The sequence below is a fragment of the Cryptosporidium hominis genome (genome assembly GCF_000006425.1).
Source record: "Cryptosporidium hominis TU502 chromosome 4 CHRO014133, whole genome shotgun sequence".
Taxonomy (NCBI): Eukaryota; Apicomplexa; class Conoidasida; order Eucoccidiorida; family Cryptosporidiidae; genus Cryptosporidium; species Cryptosporidium hominis.
Genome location: NW_667464.1, coordinates 1 through 19,120, shown reverse-complemented (window position 1 = coordinate 19,120; position 19,120 = coordinate 1). Strand labels below are relative to the sequence as shown.

Sequence of the window (19,120 nt, the reverse complement as noted above, 5' to 3'; positions counted from 1 at the left end):
TATTATATATTTAGAAAATAATAAGTGATAATAGGAATTAAAGATGCCAGCAAAGAAGAATAATGGTGGACAAACCGATAGAGATTCAGAATCAGGATTAACTGATCGTCAATCTAATAAAGTTGAAAGTAACATAGTTGAAGTGCCAGAATTGCATTTCCATGAAAAATATTCAGCTGTGAATATCCCTGTAGTACAAGAGAAGATCAGATATGAAACAAAGGAGGTGATTCAAGAAAGAGAGGTACATGTAGTGAAGCCAGTCGTTAAGGAGAAAATTGTTGAAGTTCCAAAATATAAAGTTGTTGAGAAAGTTGTTGAAGTTCCCCAAGTTGTTGTACAGGAAAAGCTGATCGAGGTTGAGAGAGTGGAGGTCACTTCAAGAAGCAGAAACCAATCAAGACCAATAAGTCCGGTGGAAAAGAAACAATTAGATATTGTTACGCAATATCGTCAAGTCCCAAAACCAGTAGAAGTTCCTATTGCATTTTACTCTGCTATTCCTGTTCCTATTCTGATAGATAGAGCAGTTCCTGTTCCAATGGAATTGCAAATTATTCAAGATATACTATGTCCAAAGATTGAGGCGATCTATAAAGACATTCCAATTCCAATTCCAGTTAAGAGAACAATTGAAAAACCTGTGCCAATTGGTCTATATGATCAGCCAGAACTTCTCCAAAAATACCTTCACGACCCTAATGAGCCATTACCAAATCCAGTCGCAGCTTTAGAGCAAATGGCTCAGCAAGCATCCATGGCTGCTGCATTAAACCAACAAAATATGATGCAAATGATGCAACAGCAGGGCAGTGTACAACAAGAGCCTCAAGAGTAAACGAAATTTGTTGTGTTTCTACTCTGAATACCGAAATTAAGACAAATGAAAAAAAATAATAAAAGAATAGATTGTCAAAACTTGTTGTATTTAATATTTAGTTAATTATTTATATGTTAATATAAATACTTTTTTGTCGGAGGCTTATATATAATAATTTAATCTCTAGAAAAGTACTTGATGAGTAGATCCTTGATAAATCCCATAATATCTTTTGCTCTTTCTAATGTTAGTGATTCTACATATACCCTTGCAACTTCCTCAGTGCCTGATGGTCTTATAAATGCTCTGGAATAATTATCGTTCAAATTTGAGATATAATTATCAATGCTTTCCTGTATTGCTTTTGGTTCAACCAGAAATTTCTCTGTTTCTTTATCACATATTAGAGTCTCGAGGTCGCATCTATTTAAATAGACTTTATCTTGAATGACATTAAGATCGTCATAAAGGCGCATAGAAAATTTGCAGCCAAATCTGGCTTGTACAAATTTTCTTGCAACTTCAAATGCAAGCATATCCGAGATTGCATCTCCAATTACAGGATTGAACAAATTCAGGAAATAAGTTAATAATCTGCATGAATTATTATTTATCCCAAATTTTGACATCTCTTCAACCCATGATTTTAACTTGTCTTCTCTGTGAATTACAGTCCCATGGCCATTTGCCTCGAAATATACTGCAATGTCATATTCTTCTGCTTTTCTGTGGAGATGCTTAACTCCAGTTGGGACACAGTTAATAGAAAATCTGAAATATTTTGGATTTAATGCACTAAGTAAATCATTTAGGTACTTGGTACTAGCTCCATTAGCATATGCTGTTTGGATTACACCTAAACTCAAAGTGGGAATTGTGTCTGTTTCAACTGTTATCTCTCTTATGGATTGACTTAATAGGGTAACAACCACAAGAACATAACATGCTGAAATTCTATCTCCATCAATCAAAAAAATTTCAGAATTATCATTTTTATGAAAATGATTAGGTACAAAGTATATCAATCTGTCAGCATCCCCATCAAAAGCCGCAACATAGTCAACTTTATCTGAATCATAATCTTGGTAAGAATAGAATCCAACAGGAGGGAGGGTATTTTTTTGAATATGTTCTGCTCCGCAGCCATCATTAAGTTTTTCAGGATTATCGCAGTTAATCATTTTTAGATTCAAACCAGCATAAGATAGTATCTTTGAAACCCTATCAGCGTGGTATTTTCCTACACCATTCGCCACATCTACCAACAAGATCCCATTTTCATTTATCTTGTACTTTTCAATTTTGTTGGGTTTTGCCTTAAAAAAAAGATGGCTATTTTGAGTAAAAAGGAATGAGTGATCATCATTTTGTATCAAATTCACTAACTGTTTAAAGTAATATTCATGATAGGCAAAGTAAACCTCAAAGAACGATGAGACTATTTCACTCTTATTTAGGTTGCTACATTTCTCCAAGTCTTTAATGAGATTTTCGAACATTATAGTTTTTTTAATAACAATTGGAACTCTGTCGATGATCAATCCATTTGCAAATGCTACCATGAAATGTAACTGCGGAGTAGTCGTAAATCCAAAGTTTAAAAATCTCGAGATTCCGAATTCTGATGTAAATCTCTCAATAGACTCTAGAATATATTTTGATGATGGCCTAGTATCGAAACCTACTATTAGTTTTGCTTTTGAAAGTTCTATTTTGTTTAGGTCATCATCTCCTAATGCCAACTTCTCCTTGAAATAACGCATCAATACTCTCACTGGATTGCTCGCATAATCATGGTTTACCACATTAAAGCAAATTTGCTCAAAATCTTTGTTCAGCATACTTCCTGTAACATCCACAATCTTCACTCCATTATCTTGAATTGGATTATGCGATGCTGTTATTACAACCCCTACCCATTTTTGTTCCAGAATACTTCTTAGGCAAGCAATTATTGTGCAAATCATGGCCACTTGTTCTACTCTATGTGGGTTCTCCTCATAATTCATTCTGAATCCAGCTGTTCCATATATTAATGGCCTTAAACTTTGTAACTTTCCACATTTTTCTATTAGGACTTTTGTCACTCTTTCTTCAAATTTGCTCATTTAAAATTAACAATTATTTTTCAATGGCCCGTCAAATTTTGTATGCCAAATTTTATGTTCTTTCCATTTCTGTCTAATTTCTTTTTATTTTTATAATGCAATGACGTGTTATTTAAAATGACTCCTAGCCCCTCCCTTCCCCTCCCCGCCCCCCAACGCGCATGTAAATACCGGTATAAACGCAATGAAAAACGCATGCAAAATCTTTGTGGACATAATTACGTTTATGCGTTAAAAAGAAGCTGAGAAAGAGACGCTGTTAATATTTTGAGTCGAAGTATAGTTGAAATTGAAAGCATTCAAATTTATTCTATTAATGAGCTTGTAAAACAATCTGAAATTAATCAATTACTGAAAATATCATCCACATTATTTTTGGGTGAACCTAAAAATCTTCTTTTTTCTAACCATAGAATTATTTAGATTTGTTCAAAGTAGCAATCAAAAATAATGGAAGATCAACCAATACAGCAAGAAATAAATGAGGAGCTCGAGGATGAAACCAGTGAATTCAATGGTATGCAAGAAGTTAGTAATTTAGAACTGAATGAAAACAATGAAGAGAGCATTGAGTATTTTCAGAATGAGCGAAAGTCAAATGAACTATTAGACTCCAAACCTTCAATTCAGGAAAGCAAAATTTCAAATATAATTGAAGCAAATACAAGCAATGAAAAATTATATGTTAAAATCAGAAATGAAAATGTAAGTTTAAAAATATTATTCTAGGGAAATACATTGAATAAATTGCCCCTTGAATCAACAACGAAAAACATTTAACAAAATAAAATTTTAGGGAATCTATAAAGAAAAGATTGACCCAAACAATTTTTATGAAATGTTGAGTTATGAGCTATACAGATCAAATAGGATAGAAAGGGACTATCCAATTGATTTATGTCTAGATATTCAGGAAGATATTGATAATATATTACCATTTCTACAAAAGTCAATAATTAATAGAAAGAAGTAAACTAGATAAATTATTATAATTAAGCAGAAACTGATTTACATATTAACTAGTTTCAAAATATAATATAATGGCTTGAGCTCTTCAATAGCGCTTTTTGAGGGCTCATCATCGCCAGCAGGGAAGGTTTCTTTTCTACCAAAATATCTCTTTATTGAAATAACCGCATTTTTTCGAACAGTATTATCAGCAGATTCAGATAGAAGCATATTGCAACCCAATTTAAGTGTTGCGTTTGAATTATTATTCTCTATTATTTCGTTAAAAATATAATATAAAGAGACTTCTTGGTATTGCCATGCAGATAATATACAATTTGCATCAATTGGGAAGTCATTACATGGAATGCCTTCTGGATCTAAAAGAACTCTAAGCTTCGGAAATTTGATAATTATTTGACCACAAAGCTTAATTAAGAAAATACTCGAATCAACTTCACCAGATTTGCACAATACGAGTGAAATTTCTGCGATAACAATTATAAGACGGTAAAGATAACTCGAATTAGAACTCGAAAAAATGCTTGTATTAAGAATGACTGTTGGTAGCTCTTTATCCTGAAGGGAAATACTCATCTCTTTCAAGTAATTAGAATCAGCTTCCTTAGGAGAATTGAGAATATTCTTTATTTTTAAATGTTCTTTCTCAAGTCTTAAAACAAGATATCTCAAAATCCAAGAATTATCTTCAAGTTGTTGCTCATTAAGTTGGTTTCCTCTTTGAAGTAAAGAAAAGCAACATTTAAGTACCATTACGAAACTTTTCCATTTTAGATTATCACTCTTATAGAGTTTTCCTTTTATAATTTCAATTAACTCAGATCTTATCTTCAAGCTTATCCTATTACTATACTGAGATATTCCTAGATAAACATGTTCAAGTTCATCCAGATCCAAAAGTAAAACTTTCGAGTAAAACGTGAAAAGGTGCTTTAAAATTTGTTCCTCTCTTTCTATAAGTATCTCAACCTTTACTCTAGTTGTACTTGTCTGTTGGATCTCATCAATAATTTCCTTGCTAATGGTGTTGGTGTTTGGACCAAAAATCCTCCTAAATTCACTCCTTGACTCCTCTATTCTATGCCAAGGAGCATATTTAGTGAAAGGTATAAGAATCCATTTTGAAAGTGTGAACATATTTGTGGCATTCTTCTTACTCTTTCTGTTAAATAAAGTCTCATGTATCATATTCACTGCTTCAACTCCTGTTTCAAGAGATGCATCGTTTGTTAATATGTTTGTTAATCCTTCACAACAGTAAGAAAGGCAAGATCTTGTTTGAAGATCCTCTTCATTTCCTGACATTAAAAATAATATAATCATTCTAAGTAATATGGTATGGTGATTGAAGTGATACGTCGCATCAAGTAAATCCATCGTTGACCTTAAAATGGCAGATTTGTTTCTAGTGATGATTGTACTATTTTTACCACCAAATCCAAGTATTTTCCTTAGTAGAAGGCATGTTCTCTTATAAATATTGAGAATTTTCCTCTCAAAAGAGTGTATTTTTTGAGTTTCTTTTCTGAGACTTACTTTATCATTTGAAGCATCAGAACCTGCACCTTCTAAACCAATTATTTGACTTGAAATCTTATATCCAGGAACAAGATCTTTCACAACTATCACAAGAGAAATAATGCAAAGCTCAATCGGGAAATTCACCGTACTCTTATTTAAATTACTTGAATTCCAATTTTTTTCGCAATACTCTAAAAGTACTGTGAGCAATTCAATATTATTTTCTGGGTCAGCCATTACCAAATCACAAATTTTTGCAACATCTTTTGGTCTTTTTATTGAAACAATTTCATTATTAAAGTTATCGTCATTGTCATTAACTTTATTCTGTTTAATTTTCTTTAACTTAGCAGCTTCCTTTTTTTTTAGATCTTTTAAACGTCTCAACTCAGTTTTTGAAAGAATTTGCATATTTTCTTGACTTTTCCCCGTATTATTTCCTTCCAGATCCTGTTTTGCCTTCTTATTTACATTGTTTGCAGGAATATGCCACCCTTTTCTCTTGTTATCTAAAATAGGTAATCCTGTTAGAGTATCCGCATTATCCGACCATTTTGCAAACTGAGTGGCTCTTCTTGCTCTTTCGTACTTTTCTTCAATTTCCATGCTTACCTAGTAAAATAATAATTCCAATATTACCATAAAAAAAAAGATTATTAAAGTCTTATATACTCTAGTTAGTTCACTTGATAATCCCGCAGCTATCAGCCATGTGCTTATTTAATGAGGCTACCAGAACATAAAACCGCAAGAAGTCTAACTTTCCACTTACAAATCTACAGCTACGCTTCTTATATTAAACTTTTAAACCACTTTTTCCTATTTTAAATTCAGACTTGTCAGCCTTTACAATTTTTATATACAAAAGGGCGCTCCAACTCAGAGAGTAGTAATATTACAAAATTCCTATAAACTTATGGCGCCAATATTTTATTATTTTTTTACAATTCACATTAGGCAATTCAATGCAAAATTCAGGTCTGACAGATATTAAAGGGAAAATCATATTTTCATAATTTATCAATCCTATAATTGTCATTTTGAATAATTGTTCTGAATAGAAAAGGCAATAATACTTCTCATAGTTATGTCCGCCATTTTGATGTTAAATTTGTTTTTTGATGTTTAAGAAAGATTTTCGAATAGAATTGAAAAGTTATTAAGCTTCTAAAATACATGTATTCATACTTGCATGCATGCACACACAATATTTAGTATTTAGCTCCTTATTTAGATTTTTGATGAAAATGAGATTACAAGTTTTGAATCAATAGGATACAAGCTTAATATGAACTTACTCTTCAAGTTAAGGAGCGAAGAATTAAGAATGCTTAAGGTATTACATAATATTTTTGTAAATTTCAAATTCTCTTTTCTTTCCCTTCTTCATTCTGCAATACTCTAAGAATTGATTAATAAGTAGATATTGATATTCCAATCGTATTTAAAGAAATAACAAATACTTATACTTTTGCTAAAAGTGCCTATAATCTAAACGTTTTTTTTACAAACAAACAAGAAAGATCATTTAGAGGTAAACTGGTAAATTCTTAGTTAATCATGTAATCCAAAAATTCGTTCCAGTCCACAACTCCATCGCCATTTGTATCAGCAGCCTTAATAATACTATCCCAATCTTTGTGAACAAGAAGCTTTTGGTCACCACTACAAAGTACCTTTTCAAACTCATTCACTGATAGCTTTCCATCGCCGTCAATGTCCATTTTATTGAAAGCTGCCCTTATAACACCAAGTTCGCTGTCCCTCCATTCATAGCATGCTGCCAAAAATTCGGTATAGCTAATAAATCCTGTATCATCGACGTCCATTGACTGAACAATTCGATTAATATCCCATTGTGGAACTCCAGCTGATTGTAGCCCTGAAATAAGCTCCTCTGGAGTAAGAACACCATTTCCATCCTGATCTAGTGACTTAAATGCCTTGGTTATCTGCTTAATCTGGGGTCCAGTTACGTTTAATTGGTGTGCCATCATATTTACTAACGCATGTTTGAGCTGATTTTGCTTCATATAATTCTTCAAATTATGAAGCAGCCTATTATTGATACAAATCGGTTCATTGTTAGATTTTGAATACCTGAACCAAGGATGTGAAAGTACCTCTCTAGCTGTTGGCCTACAAGCTGGATCTTTTTGAAGCATTAATTGTAGTAAATCTATTCCTTCTGGAGTAATATGTACGCAATCCTCTTCATACTTTGGCTCGGTATTCAAAACACTGTTTCGTACTTCCTTTATACTCCTTCCTGTGAATGGAAGTGTCCCCGCTAAAAGAAAGTACATTACAACTCCTGCACTCCAAACATCACATTCCGTCGTAATATCACGTAAAAATACTTCTGGCGCCATATATAAAACAGTACCAGCCGCATGATTACTATGGTCATCCACAGATTTAAAGATTTCTGCTAATCCAAAATCAATAATTTTTATTGAAGAGTGGTGTGATTTCTCTTGCATCAAGATATTTTCTGGCTTTAAGTCTTTGTGTACTATATTTCTAGAGTGAAAATAGGCTAATGCTGCCATTATTTGTCTCATTATGTGTGCTACATATCTTTCACTTAGTCTGAAACCTTTAGATACTGCCTCATGTATACGTTCGAAGAGTTCCCCTCCTCCACAATTTTCCATAATAATGTACATGTGTTCTTTGTCTTCGTATACCTCGAAGATTTTAATAATGTTTGGATGGTCTAAACTTTTCAAAACTGCAACTTCTGCTTCTATTTGTTCTAAACTCATATTAGACAAAGATCTATCAATTATCTTGCATACTCTTGTTAATCCACTACATCTCTCTCTGACTAAGAAAACCTTTCCGAATGAACCCTCTCCAATTTTCTTATCAAAACTAAATATGCTTTCAATATCATCAGCTTTCTTTAAAGAAGTTCTACGAACAAATTGGTCGCGGGTAACCAAAATCGACTTTTCTGGGTAGTACTTTTCTCTTATACTATTCAATAAGTGCCAAAAGAATTTTGCAAATTGCTCAAAATTTAAAAAGCCTGTTTTTCCAACATCATATTTTGCAAATATTACTTTAAGCATTTTATCATCTATTGGAGGAAGCTCCAAGTTTATTGCCAACCTCTCAAGCAAGCGTTTAGTTTCCGTATAATTTAATTTACCCCTTTTCTCTTCGTCAAACTGAGAAAATGAAGATTTTGCACTTTGAAGAAAAGAACTCTTACTTGACAAAGCCATTGCCAAACGAGTCCGGATTGCCTCTAAATTACTTTGCTCCTGCTCTTGGTACTGATCCTGGTCATCCGCGCCATAATCATAGTACTGCTCTTGGTTTGAGTCTTCCAACTGCTCTACATTTGCGTAGTCTATATATTTATCGTATTCATTTTCCGCAAATCCGTCGTCAGTATATTCACTACTCATTTTTTTAGGCTTATTTTAACTGCTTATAGCTGATTATAGTGTTTTCTATGGAAATTTTTTTTAAAAAAATACCTTCACAAAAAACTGACTTAATTTGAATTTTTCTTAATCTGCCTCTAACCCAAGCTTTTTTTATTCAAATACAAAAATTTTCTCTCCTTATTTAAATAACTAATTAATAATATATTTATCTTCCTATTTTTAGCAATTAAACTGAACTAATTCTTGTAATTTGTGGTGTTATTCAAGCCTTTTGAGTTATTTTCTAAGTAGCATGAGCTAAATCTAAAAGTACGCGTATGACGTTTTCTATTTGCTCATAAAACCATCAAAAACTCCTCAAAAGCTTTAACAGCGTGTACATATATGTTTGTATTTAACTTCGACCTTTTTATTATTTAATTTGTATGTTTTTTCACAGTCTATTTTTTACTTATTCTTTTTTTCTGTATTCATTACATGCAATTTTTATGTTCTTTAATTCCCGCCTAACCATGCCAGACCTTTGAAGTTAGTATGTTACCGCTTAAAATTAAAAGAGTAAAAGTAAAAGGGGGGAGCGAGAGATATAGTAAAATGCAGTTTATTTTGAAAATTTTTGTGAAGGATTTAAACATTCCCCATTGATTTTATGAGAATAAGTCCATCTAAGCTCGTTAGTTATATTCAATAGAGGGTATGTTTGGTGAATGGGTTAACTCTACTTCAATTTATCAAGACTGGATTTCTCTAATTTAAGCTTCGTGGCTTTAATATGTATCCCTATTTGCCATTTTGAGGTAACTTTACTGCATTAACAAAATTTGAGTTTCCAGAGACTTATACTCAAAATTTTGTTTGCATATTCGTGAATTTTGAGTTTATAAATTGAACAAAATTCCCAAATTAGAAGCCTGTATCATCGAAAGATTTTTGAAATACAGGTCGGTGTGCAATAGAAGAGAGATGGGAAAGGGGATAGTTACTTAGAGAGACACTCGTGTTTAAGAACGGATGTTACTCCTCGAAAATATTGGTTTCCGTTTTTAGTGATTTATGTCCTTAACCTATATTGAGATTCTAGACTTGTAATAGTTTGTTCTAATAAAATAATAAAGATAACAAAACTAGGAGGAATTTAAGTGGGGAAGGTGACCACGAAACAAGGGAAAGTATAATTGAGTTTAAGCTTAGTGACAAGTTTTCCCACTTAAAACTGAAATGACAACTTTCTTCTTGAGCTCAAAGACGTGTCAAATATGAATTTGTATGCATTCATTTGTTTAGGTTCATCTCATACGTCTAGAATTGTATATTTTTGATTTGCAATTCAAAATATTTACAAATGTAAAAAGGAAAAATTCCGCTTACGTATAAAATCAATACGTTAATTTACTGCAGTATTAAATGCTTACAAGAATTACAAATATTTAAAAAAAAAAAAAAAAAAATCCCTCCATTTTATCTTATAAACTGCTAATTAATGTTATATAAATTTACACATTCTGCTATTTAATTTTTTTTAAAGTATTCGACGTGGAAATGGCGCCATGTGTGGCGCCTGGATGCAGAATAGAGGAAATTCCAAGTCAGTGAAATAGAAATCGAAGAATTTGAAAGAAATATTAACGTAAAATTTGGAGATAGATTTTCTCTACTTATCCGCTAAAACAGGCTCCCGTCCGCCTTATAACACGGCAAAGTTTAAGCTTAATGAGCATAAAGCCTGTCGAGAAAAGGAGTTTTTGAGACGTGGAGTTAAAAGGTTAGAAAGCATTCAACAAATATTTATCTGTTCAATTAGTTTCTGATCCAAGAATATAAAGTCAAAGTATATGCATATATAGTAAGCCTTCCCAGCTCCTTGATCTATTTCAAGATGGGCGACTTAAGTCATTCGTCAAATTTAAAGACGGATTATCTGGAGAGATCGGCTTCAATGGTTCAGGAATTAATTGAGCATGAATACGTTTCTGGATATCTTAAGAAATGGAGTCCAGTAATAGGTAGAGGTTGGCAGAGTAGGTATTTTGCTCTTCTAGAACAGGACAGAACATTGGTATATTGGGCAAAAAAACCCAGTTTTAGAGATGAGCAACCTCGTGGATCAATTAATCTTAAGATAGTAGAAAATGTATTTGCTGATGGCCCGCTTGGAATAACCCTAAGCACGCCGCATAGAGACTATCAACTTAGAGCATCGACCCCAACTGAAAAGGACAAGTGGATGGATGCCATCATTCTTTGGACCTTAAAGAGCAGAAAATACCGGTCGAAAGCTGAAGACTCAAAAAATTTCCGATTTAGCAATATGTTAATAGAAGCAACTCAGTCATGTCTGCATTATATAGTGGAGAGTTTTCTGAAGCCATTCAAAAAATCTGCGACAAGAGCCATAGAGGTTGGTCCTGAAACACTATCTAACTCGAATAAAAAAAGGTTTCTAAAGGATCGTGGATTATACAATGTGATATGTAAGGCTTGGATGGTTTCTAGAGAATTAAAGGGAAATAGAGCCAGTTCAAAGAGAAAAGGAAACTTGAATTATCTTAGAGACGGACTTGAAACGAGAGCTGTCTCTGCTCTGTCAATTGATAAGGAGTATCAATTTAATGAGATATTAATGCAAAAGGAGCTCGATGATTGTCGTTGTCGCGAATCCAATCAGATTCAGCAGTTGTGTGAGGATACTCCTTTTGGGAATATGACTCAGAGCCACCCCAGGTTTGGGGTGACCTCTCCCACTTTGAGCATGGAGAGCTCGGAAAATAGTCAAGATTCCGAGGTATTTTGTTCTCTTACTGAGATTGAAGACGTTTCAATGGGATGTGAAGCTGATGAAATTTTGATACCTTTTGATAGTGCTTTGTGTATATATGATCATAACTGTCCTCCTACGATAGAGGAAGATGAGGAGTATGTTAGACTTAAGCAGCATAAATATAGCCTGCAATTATCAGAACTCATGCTCAACCAGCTTTCAAATCTTTCGAATGAGGCATTTCTGGATAATTGTATCTTTGGACTTGTTTATATTAAAAGAAGTAATCCAATAATACCCTCTTTACAAAGTAATAATATATTTTGGGCATTAATGATCAGTTCTAGATCACTCTCTGATTCTCATCAAATTTATCCATCTCCACTATTGAGTGAGAAGACTATTTTAGGTGATTGCCTTAGTTTATATAGGGAGGTCAGAATTTCCTCTTCTAAAAATAGCGTTACATCCAGCTCCAAGTACAGCTATAATCATAGTCGAACTCAAAGCCAAAGTAATAGAGATTCTATCCCTGTGCTTGGGGTTATTAAAAAATCTCATATATCAAAGTCCTCGATGGATGGAATTATGAATGCGAATGAATCTGGACTCAAGACTGAAGTCAAATACGTTGATCATAAGACCCAAATTGATAATACCTTATTCTCTCCATTGGGAAATAATTTCCTGAACAACTTAAATGTCGACATTGGTAATGGTAGCGTGCATATTGGAATTAATAACCAGACTATAGACCCATATGGATTCCTTCTTGATACATTATATCTCTATTATCCAAGGAATGAATCAAAGAACCCTGTCCATATGCTTGATCCTGGACTTATTATTTCTGTTGGAAGCATCTCTGAGAGTGTTAATGGTTTTAGCTTTTCAGTCTCATATCTTGGCTCATCTGTCATTGAGGATTATATCGCTTCTGATTTAGAGTTCAATGATGACTCACCGTCCAATATACCATCCTCAACTGGCACAAATTTTGCTCCATCTATCGAAAAAGAGCCAATTACTCTTGAGTTTTGTACTAGATCTTGGAGAGATGCCAAAGCCTGGAGATATTCACTTTTAGTTGCTAGAAAATCCAAGATGGCCGATAACTCTTATGAAGAAGCCGCCACAAAAAATTGTCAGTATGAAAATAGAAATTCATGTGTAAGAGGAAAATGCGTGCATGCAGATGACCACTGTGCCAAGGGCCAAAATTACCATTGTTTTGATTCCTGTCAAACATTAACAACTACAGCTAGTAGCAGTGCTAGAACCAGTCATGGTTATTATTTGACCAATTATAGGAGGAATATATCAAACTTTGCTCTACATAGATGATTTAAGGTCATTTGGTAGTATAAAATTTACTCAAGTGAATTTGTTAAATAAACATCTATCGGAATTTCTTTGGCGTGAGGTACAGTAGAGGAAAATAAGCAAAAAGAGGGTTTGAATAGGAAGTATTTTTTAAAAGGCAAGTACTTATTTTTTACTCCAATGGAATTTATAGAGTTAAGTTTAATGCTATTCTTCTTTCCATCGTGCGGGAGAATATATAATAAGCTGTTTGCTTACGGAGGTTTTAATTCGGATTTAGATTCTATTCAAGATATGGAAGGAAAACGCAAATCAAGATTAATGTTTTTTACCTAAACAATTCCATTGTTATTCTATAAAGCTCGAACTACTTTGACAAGAGAACTGGACAATAATATTCAAATAGGGTTATTCATTAGTTAGGGTTCAGTATTTGTGTTTATTAGGGGTTTTTAAAGGTAATAATGAAATTAGTAAAGTATCATTTAATCAGATTCTTAGTTGCAAATTATAATTAGTAGCTGTTAAAGGTATAATCAGCAGAATTATCTTCTGGTTTTAAGTTTTAATTAAGTGTTTAAATTTGTGTGTAATCTGTTAATATTTTGTAGTATTGAAAAAAAAGAAAAAATGAAATATAGCAAAATTTTAAAATATATATATTGAATATATTAGATTTCCCTCAAATAATCAATTTTATGTTTTGATTCTGAATATGAATTGAGTCTTAATGTAAATAACGAGAAAAACTAAAGTAATGTTAACAAAGTAGTTTTTTTTTTAACAAGTCTTGATATAGTTTTTTTTTATGAATGTAAATTTGTTGACTTTAGTTTAATACTAGGAAAGTCTGGTGATTTAATTTTATATTATTCATACAAATATATGTATTTGGAATAAGTGGTAAGAAGTGTATATGCCCTCTAACTTGCTGAAGTAATTAAGTTTTGCCTTATTAATCTTCTTGTAAGTTATTCACAGAATTATCAATAAATTCACGCAGTATAAATATGATTCAAATAAGAGTTCTAATACCTTAGAAGACTTTCCTATAACCATAAAATTCCAAATTCTTGGAAATATACTGGCGTGAATTTAATGCAATTAAAATGGAAGCAGATAGGTTGGATAAATATCATCTTTTTCCATTATATTAAAGGTTTTCTGAAGTAGCTTTTGGAGTTAAGAAGCCACTACTAAACAATTTGCCATCTTTCTTCTTTCTCTTTGTACATAGAATCAACTTTTTTGCCAACTCTGTCCAGGGATAAGTTTTGATCTTTCTAGAATGAATAGAATTATCTTTCTTATCAGCACGAGATTTGCTTGTAGTAATTAACATACTATCGCTGCATGTGGACTGAACTCTTCCTACATTTTGAGTCTTAGAAATATCTTGTGGATAAGATGAAATATTGGCTTTGATGGATTTTGTAATAGTAGAATCTTCTCCAGAGTTAGGAATAGTGTGTGAAATTTCAATTCTATCTTCAGAAATGGGTGAATCAGCAGTTAAACTGTTGGTTGAAGGGATATGAGTATCAGGGGAACTAATATCGGCTTTAACTAGAACTGAATTTACTTGAGTCTTTTGGCATTCTTGATTAGAATCCTTTTCTTGGATTCTATTCGCAAGGATAACCGAATTTTGTCCAAAATTCAGGCCTTCTTCCATAATATGATTAGCTAACTCTTCCAAAGGTTTAAGTTCATTACACTCCAACAAGTTATTAAGCATAACTGTATATACAAAATGCTTAAGGCAATAATTAACATGAGCTGTTGCTGTGATTGATTCTACATGCGTCCAATGATGGCAGTAAATATGACTATAAACTCTGAATAATCTTCTTAATATGTTTTTGACAATTAATTGAAAATCGTCAGTAAAAGGCACCCCTGAAGATAGAGGGATGAATAAAAATTAATTTCCAAAATTTAACTTAAACTTACCAGGCTTTAAAGGAAAGATTCTGGTATCTGAAATCTGGGAATCCACCCATAAAAACAGAGACTTGATGTAAACAGTTGCAGGTAAAGGCAGTGCAGCCTTCTTTGGATCTTCTTGCCATTTAAATACCATGAAATGAGCTCTCATAAGTGGGCAATGGCAGACATTGCTAACAAATCCCCATGCCATCTGAGCGTCTTTGAACAGATCCATAACTGGGAATCAAAAAATGAGTAAAAGATGTACAAGAATAATGAAACAAAGATATTATAAAAAGAGTGGGGAATATTTCTCTTTTGTTTTATCTTTCTTTGCTTCATTTTTTTCAAACTCACCTTTATGTGCTGCCCATTCATCTCTATTTATGCCTTCTGGATTCTTAACTGCTTCATAAAGTATGGATGTATCAAAAGTTTGGCTTAGAACATCACAAGAAATTGGTGCTTTCATTACTGTATCCATTGGTTGTTTATTATTCGTAGCCATTTTTGTTTGCAAATCGACTATTATTCAATGGCTAAACAATGTTTCTTCATAATAATTATTTTAAAAAGACTTAATTTCTATTTCATATCAGCTTCAGCCATTTCAACCAGTTATTAATATTTTAATTTATATATAAATATATATTTATATTTGCTATTTACTTCAATTATATATTTGCATTCTTAAATATCCTTGTTTAGTTCATTTTTAAATTTATTAATTTTTTTTCTTTATAAAATTTCCCTTAAAATTCAATTTCTCTAAATTTCATACCTTTTGTTTACCTGTGATATAATTTCGTATTATATACAATTTATTACTCTGCATGTACTAATGCATGCATGCATTGCATCCACATTATAAACTTGCAAATAAAAACTTGTTAATAGACAGTGGGGGTGATAGAGATATAATTAAATGAAAGTAAAGAACGAAAAAATAAGGTTTTCTAGATTTTTATATTTTATGTATTATTTTGCTTAATTTAAGATAACTCTTCATTCTGATGCAAAAGCTTGAGAAATTTTTTTCAAGGTTAAAAATTTTAATAAAAAGCAAAATAAATAATGGATGGCGCCACGATGTCTGTCAGCGAGCTACCTTGACAGGTAAATATTTGGTTTGACATTTCCTTCAAAAAATTAACAAAGTGGCGGAAATTGACTGGTTTAACTTTTTTACATTTTTGGATCATTTGCCAAAAAAAATAGAATACTAAGATATTTGAAGTTAGAAGTATTAAGAGAAAAAATGGCGACTAAGTCCAAGGTAAGTTGATTCAATTATCCTCTAACTAATGAAATGATGAATTTCATAATTAATCATTTGAAAAAAAAAAATGATTTTTTGATTCAAAAATATATTTAATATAACGCCTTAACTAACTATTAACTTTTTGAAATTATAGGGTAGAAAGCATCTTGAAGTGGAGGAAGACGAGCTTCCTAGTAAGTTTACTCCTAGCAAACCTAAATCTGAGATGTATGAGAAACAAGAAGCAATGATGAATGTCGAGGGAGAATTTGCAGAAGAGATGGACGATGAAATAGAAAGCGAAGAAGAAGTAATCAGGGAAGAAATTGAAGATGGGTCTGAAATTGTTGAGGGAGCTGATGAGGATGTTGAAATTGAAGAACATTATTGGCTTCCAGGTCAGGGTGACGAAAATCAAGAATTAGTATATGAGCCAAAAGCATATAAAATGTACTATAAATGCCTGGTTGAATGGAGTTGCCTAACACTGGATATTTTACCAGACAAGCTTGGAGACAACAGAACCCAGTTTCCGCATACATGTTATGTTGTTGCAGGAACACAAGCAAATATGGAGGATAATAACCATATACTTTTAATGAAATGGTCAAGAATGCACAAAACCAAAAGAGACAGAGACGAAAATGATAACAGTGATTCTGATTTAAGTGATTCTGATGACTCTGATGATGACAACTTTGCTGATGAAGACCCTATTGTAAATGTGGGAGCAATTCCTCATAAAGGAACTATTAATCGTATTCGGGTTTGCCCTCAACTTCCAAATTTGGTATCAACATGGTCAGAGCTTGGAAAAGTTTGTATGTGGGATATAACAGAATCGATTAATAACTTAAATACTGACAATTTGAACTCAAAAACACTGAAACCATCAAACCTTGCAAAGAAATCTACAATTAAGCCAAAGTTTTCATATAATGGACACCTGGATGAAGGGTTTTCAATGGATTGGAATCCCAACCAAATTGCTCAATTTGCTTCTGGAGATAGAAAAGGAAATATATGTTTTTGGCAGCCTATTCAAGGAGGGTCTTGGAGTGTAAATCCAGTCCATGGAAACTTCCAATCCAGTGTTGAAGCTATACAATGGAAGCGTGATAGCAATAGTAGTAGTATCTTTGCAGCTGGTCTTGTTAATTCTAATATTTGCATTGTAGATATTAGAAGTGAGTCAGACCAACTGACTATTGAAAACTCTCATAATGGCGATGTCAATTGCATTTCATGGAATCCATTTTCCGAAAACCTTTTGCTTAGTGGAAGCGATGATGCAACTATTAAATTATGGGATATTCGTTCAACTAAAGATCCCCTTGAAACATTCATTTTCCACAGAGAACCCATCCTATCTGTTGACTGGCATCACCAAGATCAAGATGTTTTCCTTGCAGCCTCTTTAGATAACTCCATTAGTTTCTGGGATATTGCAATTGATGATGAAGTTATTGATGAAGACAATTCTGACTCAAAGACTGATGCCACTCTAAGTGGCACTACAAACATCCCAAAGAAGCTTTTATTCTTACATATGGGCCAGGAACATATTGCTGAGGCTAAATGGCACAAGCAAATCCCAAGTTTAACCATTTCAACTGCTCAAGATTCATTCAACGTATTTATTCCAAACAATTTATAACTACAATATACTAATTTTCCCTCAATAGAGCCCTTTATTTTTATTTGCCACTCATTCCTTCCTTTTCTTCTCTTTTACTTCATTGTTTTTCAATCTAAATATTTTCTCACTAAAAAACTGTATTTCCCCCCTTTGTATTTAATGTCTTAAAGTGACGCAAAATTACATTTTGGCGGGAACATTTTATGTAATATTTGTTTGGAATCGAAACTTGAGGTATATAATGAGAATAAAAAAGGACCATTAGGGCAGCTAAATTTAATAAATATCTACATTGAAGAAGTGTTTGAACTCTTGTTAGACATGGTTTCAGATGGTTCGTCATATTATTCTGAGGATTCAGAGAGAAGTTTGACATCTGAGGAGGAGAATTTCTCAGAAGGTAGTTGGGAAGATGAAGAAGACGCAGAGTATATATTTAATTCAAGAGAAGTTTTTGGCTTAAAACTAATAGCAGATGACAAAAAAACAATTAAATCTTTAGACAATGTAGAATTTCATGTTGATGGATCTGACGGAGTATCACGATGGATAAGGGTCATGATTGACAGTAGTATTCAAACTGAGCATAAAAAAGTAATCGAAGAAATTTTTAACAATGTATTTCAAGGATTTGGAGTTTCTGAAGATTCATCCAGAATAGAATTCCCTGCAAAAATCAAAATTAAAAACAAAAAGACTGGTATTGAGGAATGTTTAATTCTTGACTTCCAACTTCCAAGAGGAGATGAAATTTTATTGGCAGAAACTCCTTCGGAAAGTAAACCAGTAGTAAACTCACTAATGTCTCACTTGTATATCTACAAGTATAATGAGGATGGACTCAAATTCAAAAATTATCATAAAGACCAAAAGGTTGATAATGGATTTGGTTTCAAAACTTGGCATAAGTACAGCCATTAATAATATGTACCAGTCACTTCTTAGCTAAAATAAATATTTATAGTCTAACTTTAAACTCAAATGTATAAGTATATATATTTACAAATTAAAACTTAATCTTTCTAAACTCTAAATGTATCCTATATAATCGAAATTAAAAATCAGATTCTCTATTTACGAAATTTAAAGCTCCCCTCCTCTTTTCATAATTAATATTTAGTGCTTCTCATTCTTCAATAATGAAGTTGAGCTACTACACTTTCTTGAGGAGGACTTCCTTGATACGTATTCTGATTGTTTTGAGAATAGCTTTCATTCAATCCATTTACATCGATTGCTTCCAAACTTGGTTTCAATGCCTCATCTATATCAACATAGTCTGGGTATGGATTAACTCTTTCCGAGATCGAATATCCTTTAATTCCTTCTTTATAAACTATATGAGAAATACGGATGCACTTTCTATTACCGCATGACATCTGAAAAGGTTC

At 32.6% G+C, this 19,120-nt stretch overlaps 12 protein-coding genes across 12 annotated transcripts; 5 read left to right on the top strand and 7 right to left on the bottom strand.

Annotated features, from left to right (window-relative positions):
• The first annotated feature begins 43 nt into the window (after positions 1–43).
• Positions 44–838, top strand: Chro.40373 (hypothetical protein). Its single annotated transcript, XM_663532.1, has 1 exon — positions 44–838. One exon carries the CDS (start codon positions 44–46, stop codon positions 836–838), a length of 795 nt encoding a protein of 264 aa, XP_668624.1.
• Positions 839–996: 158 nt separating this feature from the next.
• Positions 997–2,928, bottom strand: Chro.40374 (hypothetical protein). The annotated part of the gene is made up of 1 exon (XM_663531.1): positions 997–2,928. One exon carries the CDS (start codon positions 2,926–2,928, stop codon positions 997–999), a length of 1,932 nt encoding a protein of 643 aa, XP_668623.1.
• Positions 2,929–3,378: 450 nt separating this feature from the next.
• Positions 3,379–3,657, top strand: Chro.40375 (hypothetical protein). Its single annotated transcript, XM_663530.1, has 1 exon — positions 3,379–3,657. The coding sequence occupies one exon, from the start codon at positions 3,379–3,381 to the stop codon at positions 3,655–3,657; it is 279 nt and encodes a 92-aa protein (XP_668622.1).
• Positions 3,658–3,936: 279 nt separating this feature from the next.
• Positions 3,937–6,024, bottom strand: Chro.40376 (hypothetical protein). Its single annotated transcript, XM_663529.1, has 1 exon — positions 3,937–6,024. One exon carries the CDS (start codon positions 6,022–6,024, stop codon positions 3,937–3,939), a length of 2,088 nt encoding a protein of 695 aa, XP_668621.1.
• Positions 6,025–6,968: 944 nt separating this feature from the next.
• Positions 6,969–8,837, bottom strand: Chro.40377 (hypothetical protein). Its single annotated transcript, XM_663528.1, has 1 exon — positions 6,969–8,837. The coding sequence occupies one exon, from the start codon at positions 8,835–8,837 to the stop codon at positions 6,969–6,971; it is 1,869 nt and encodes a 622-aa protein (XP_668620.1).
• Positions 8,838–10,695: 1,858 nt separating this feature from the next.
• Positions 10,696–12,921, top strand: Chro.40378 (41 Kd oocyst wall protein). Its single annotated transcript, XM_663527.1, has 1 exon — positions 10,696–12,921. The coding sequence occupies one exon, from the start codon at positions 10,696–10,698 to the stop codon at positions 12,919–12,921; it is 2,226 nt and encodes a 741-aa protein (XP_668619.1).
• A 1,132-nt stretch (positions 12,922–14,053) lies between these two features.
• Positions 14,054–14,638, bottom strand: Chro.40379 (hypothetical protein). The annotated part of the gene is made up of 1 exon (XM_663526.1): positions 14,054–14,638. The coding sequence occupies one exon, from the start codon at positions 14,636–14,638 to the stop codon at positions 14,054–14,056; it is 585 nt and encodes a 194-aa protein (XP_668618.1).
• Positions 14,639–14,824: 186 nt separating this feature from the next.
• On the bottom strand, positions 14,825–15,064 carry Chro.40380 (hypothetical protein). The annotated part of the gene is made up of 1 exon (XM_663525.1): positions 14,825–15,064. One exon carries the CDS (start codon positions 15,062–15,064, stop codon positions 14,825–14,827), a length of 240 nt encoding a protein of 79 aa, XP_668617.1.
• Positions 15,065–15,118: 54 nt separating this feature from the next.
• Positions 15,119–15,337, bottom strand: Chro.40381 (hypothetical protein). Its single annotated transcript, XM_663524.1, has 1 exon — positions 15,119–15,337. One exon carries the CDS (start codon positions 15,335–15,337, stop codon positions 15,119–15,121), a length of 219 nt encoding a protein of 72 aa, XP_668616.1.
• Positions 15,338–16,316: 979 nt separating this feature from the next.
• On the top strand, positions 16,317–17,747 carry Chro.40382 (hypothetical protein). Its single annotated transcript, XM_663523.1, has 1 exon — positions 16,317–17,747. One exon carries the CDS (start codon positions 16,317–16,319, stop codon positions 17,745–17,747), a length of 1,431 nt encoding a protein of 476 aa, XP_668615.1.
• A 303-nt stretch (positions 17,748–18,050) lies between these two features.
• On the top strand, positions 18,051–18,650 carry Chro.40383 (hypothetical protein). Its single annotated transcript, XM_663522.1, has 1 exon — positions 18,051–18,650. The coding sequence occupies one exon, from the start codon at positions 18,051–18,053 to the stop codon at positions 18,648–18,650; it is 600 nt and encodes a 199-aa protein (XP_668614.1).
• Positions 18,651–18,862: 212 nt separating this feature from the next.
• Positions 18,863–19,108, bottom strand: Chro.40384 (hypothetical protein). Its single annotated transcript, XM_663521.1, has 1 exon — positions 18,863–19,108. One exon carries the CDS (start codon positions 19,106–19,108, stop codon positions 18,863–18,865), a length of 246 nt encoding a protein of 81 aa, XP_668613.1.
• Positions 19,109–19,120: the final 12 nt, after the last annotated feature.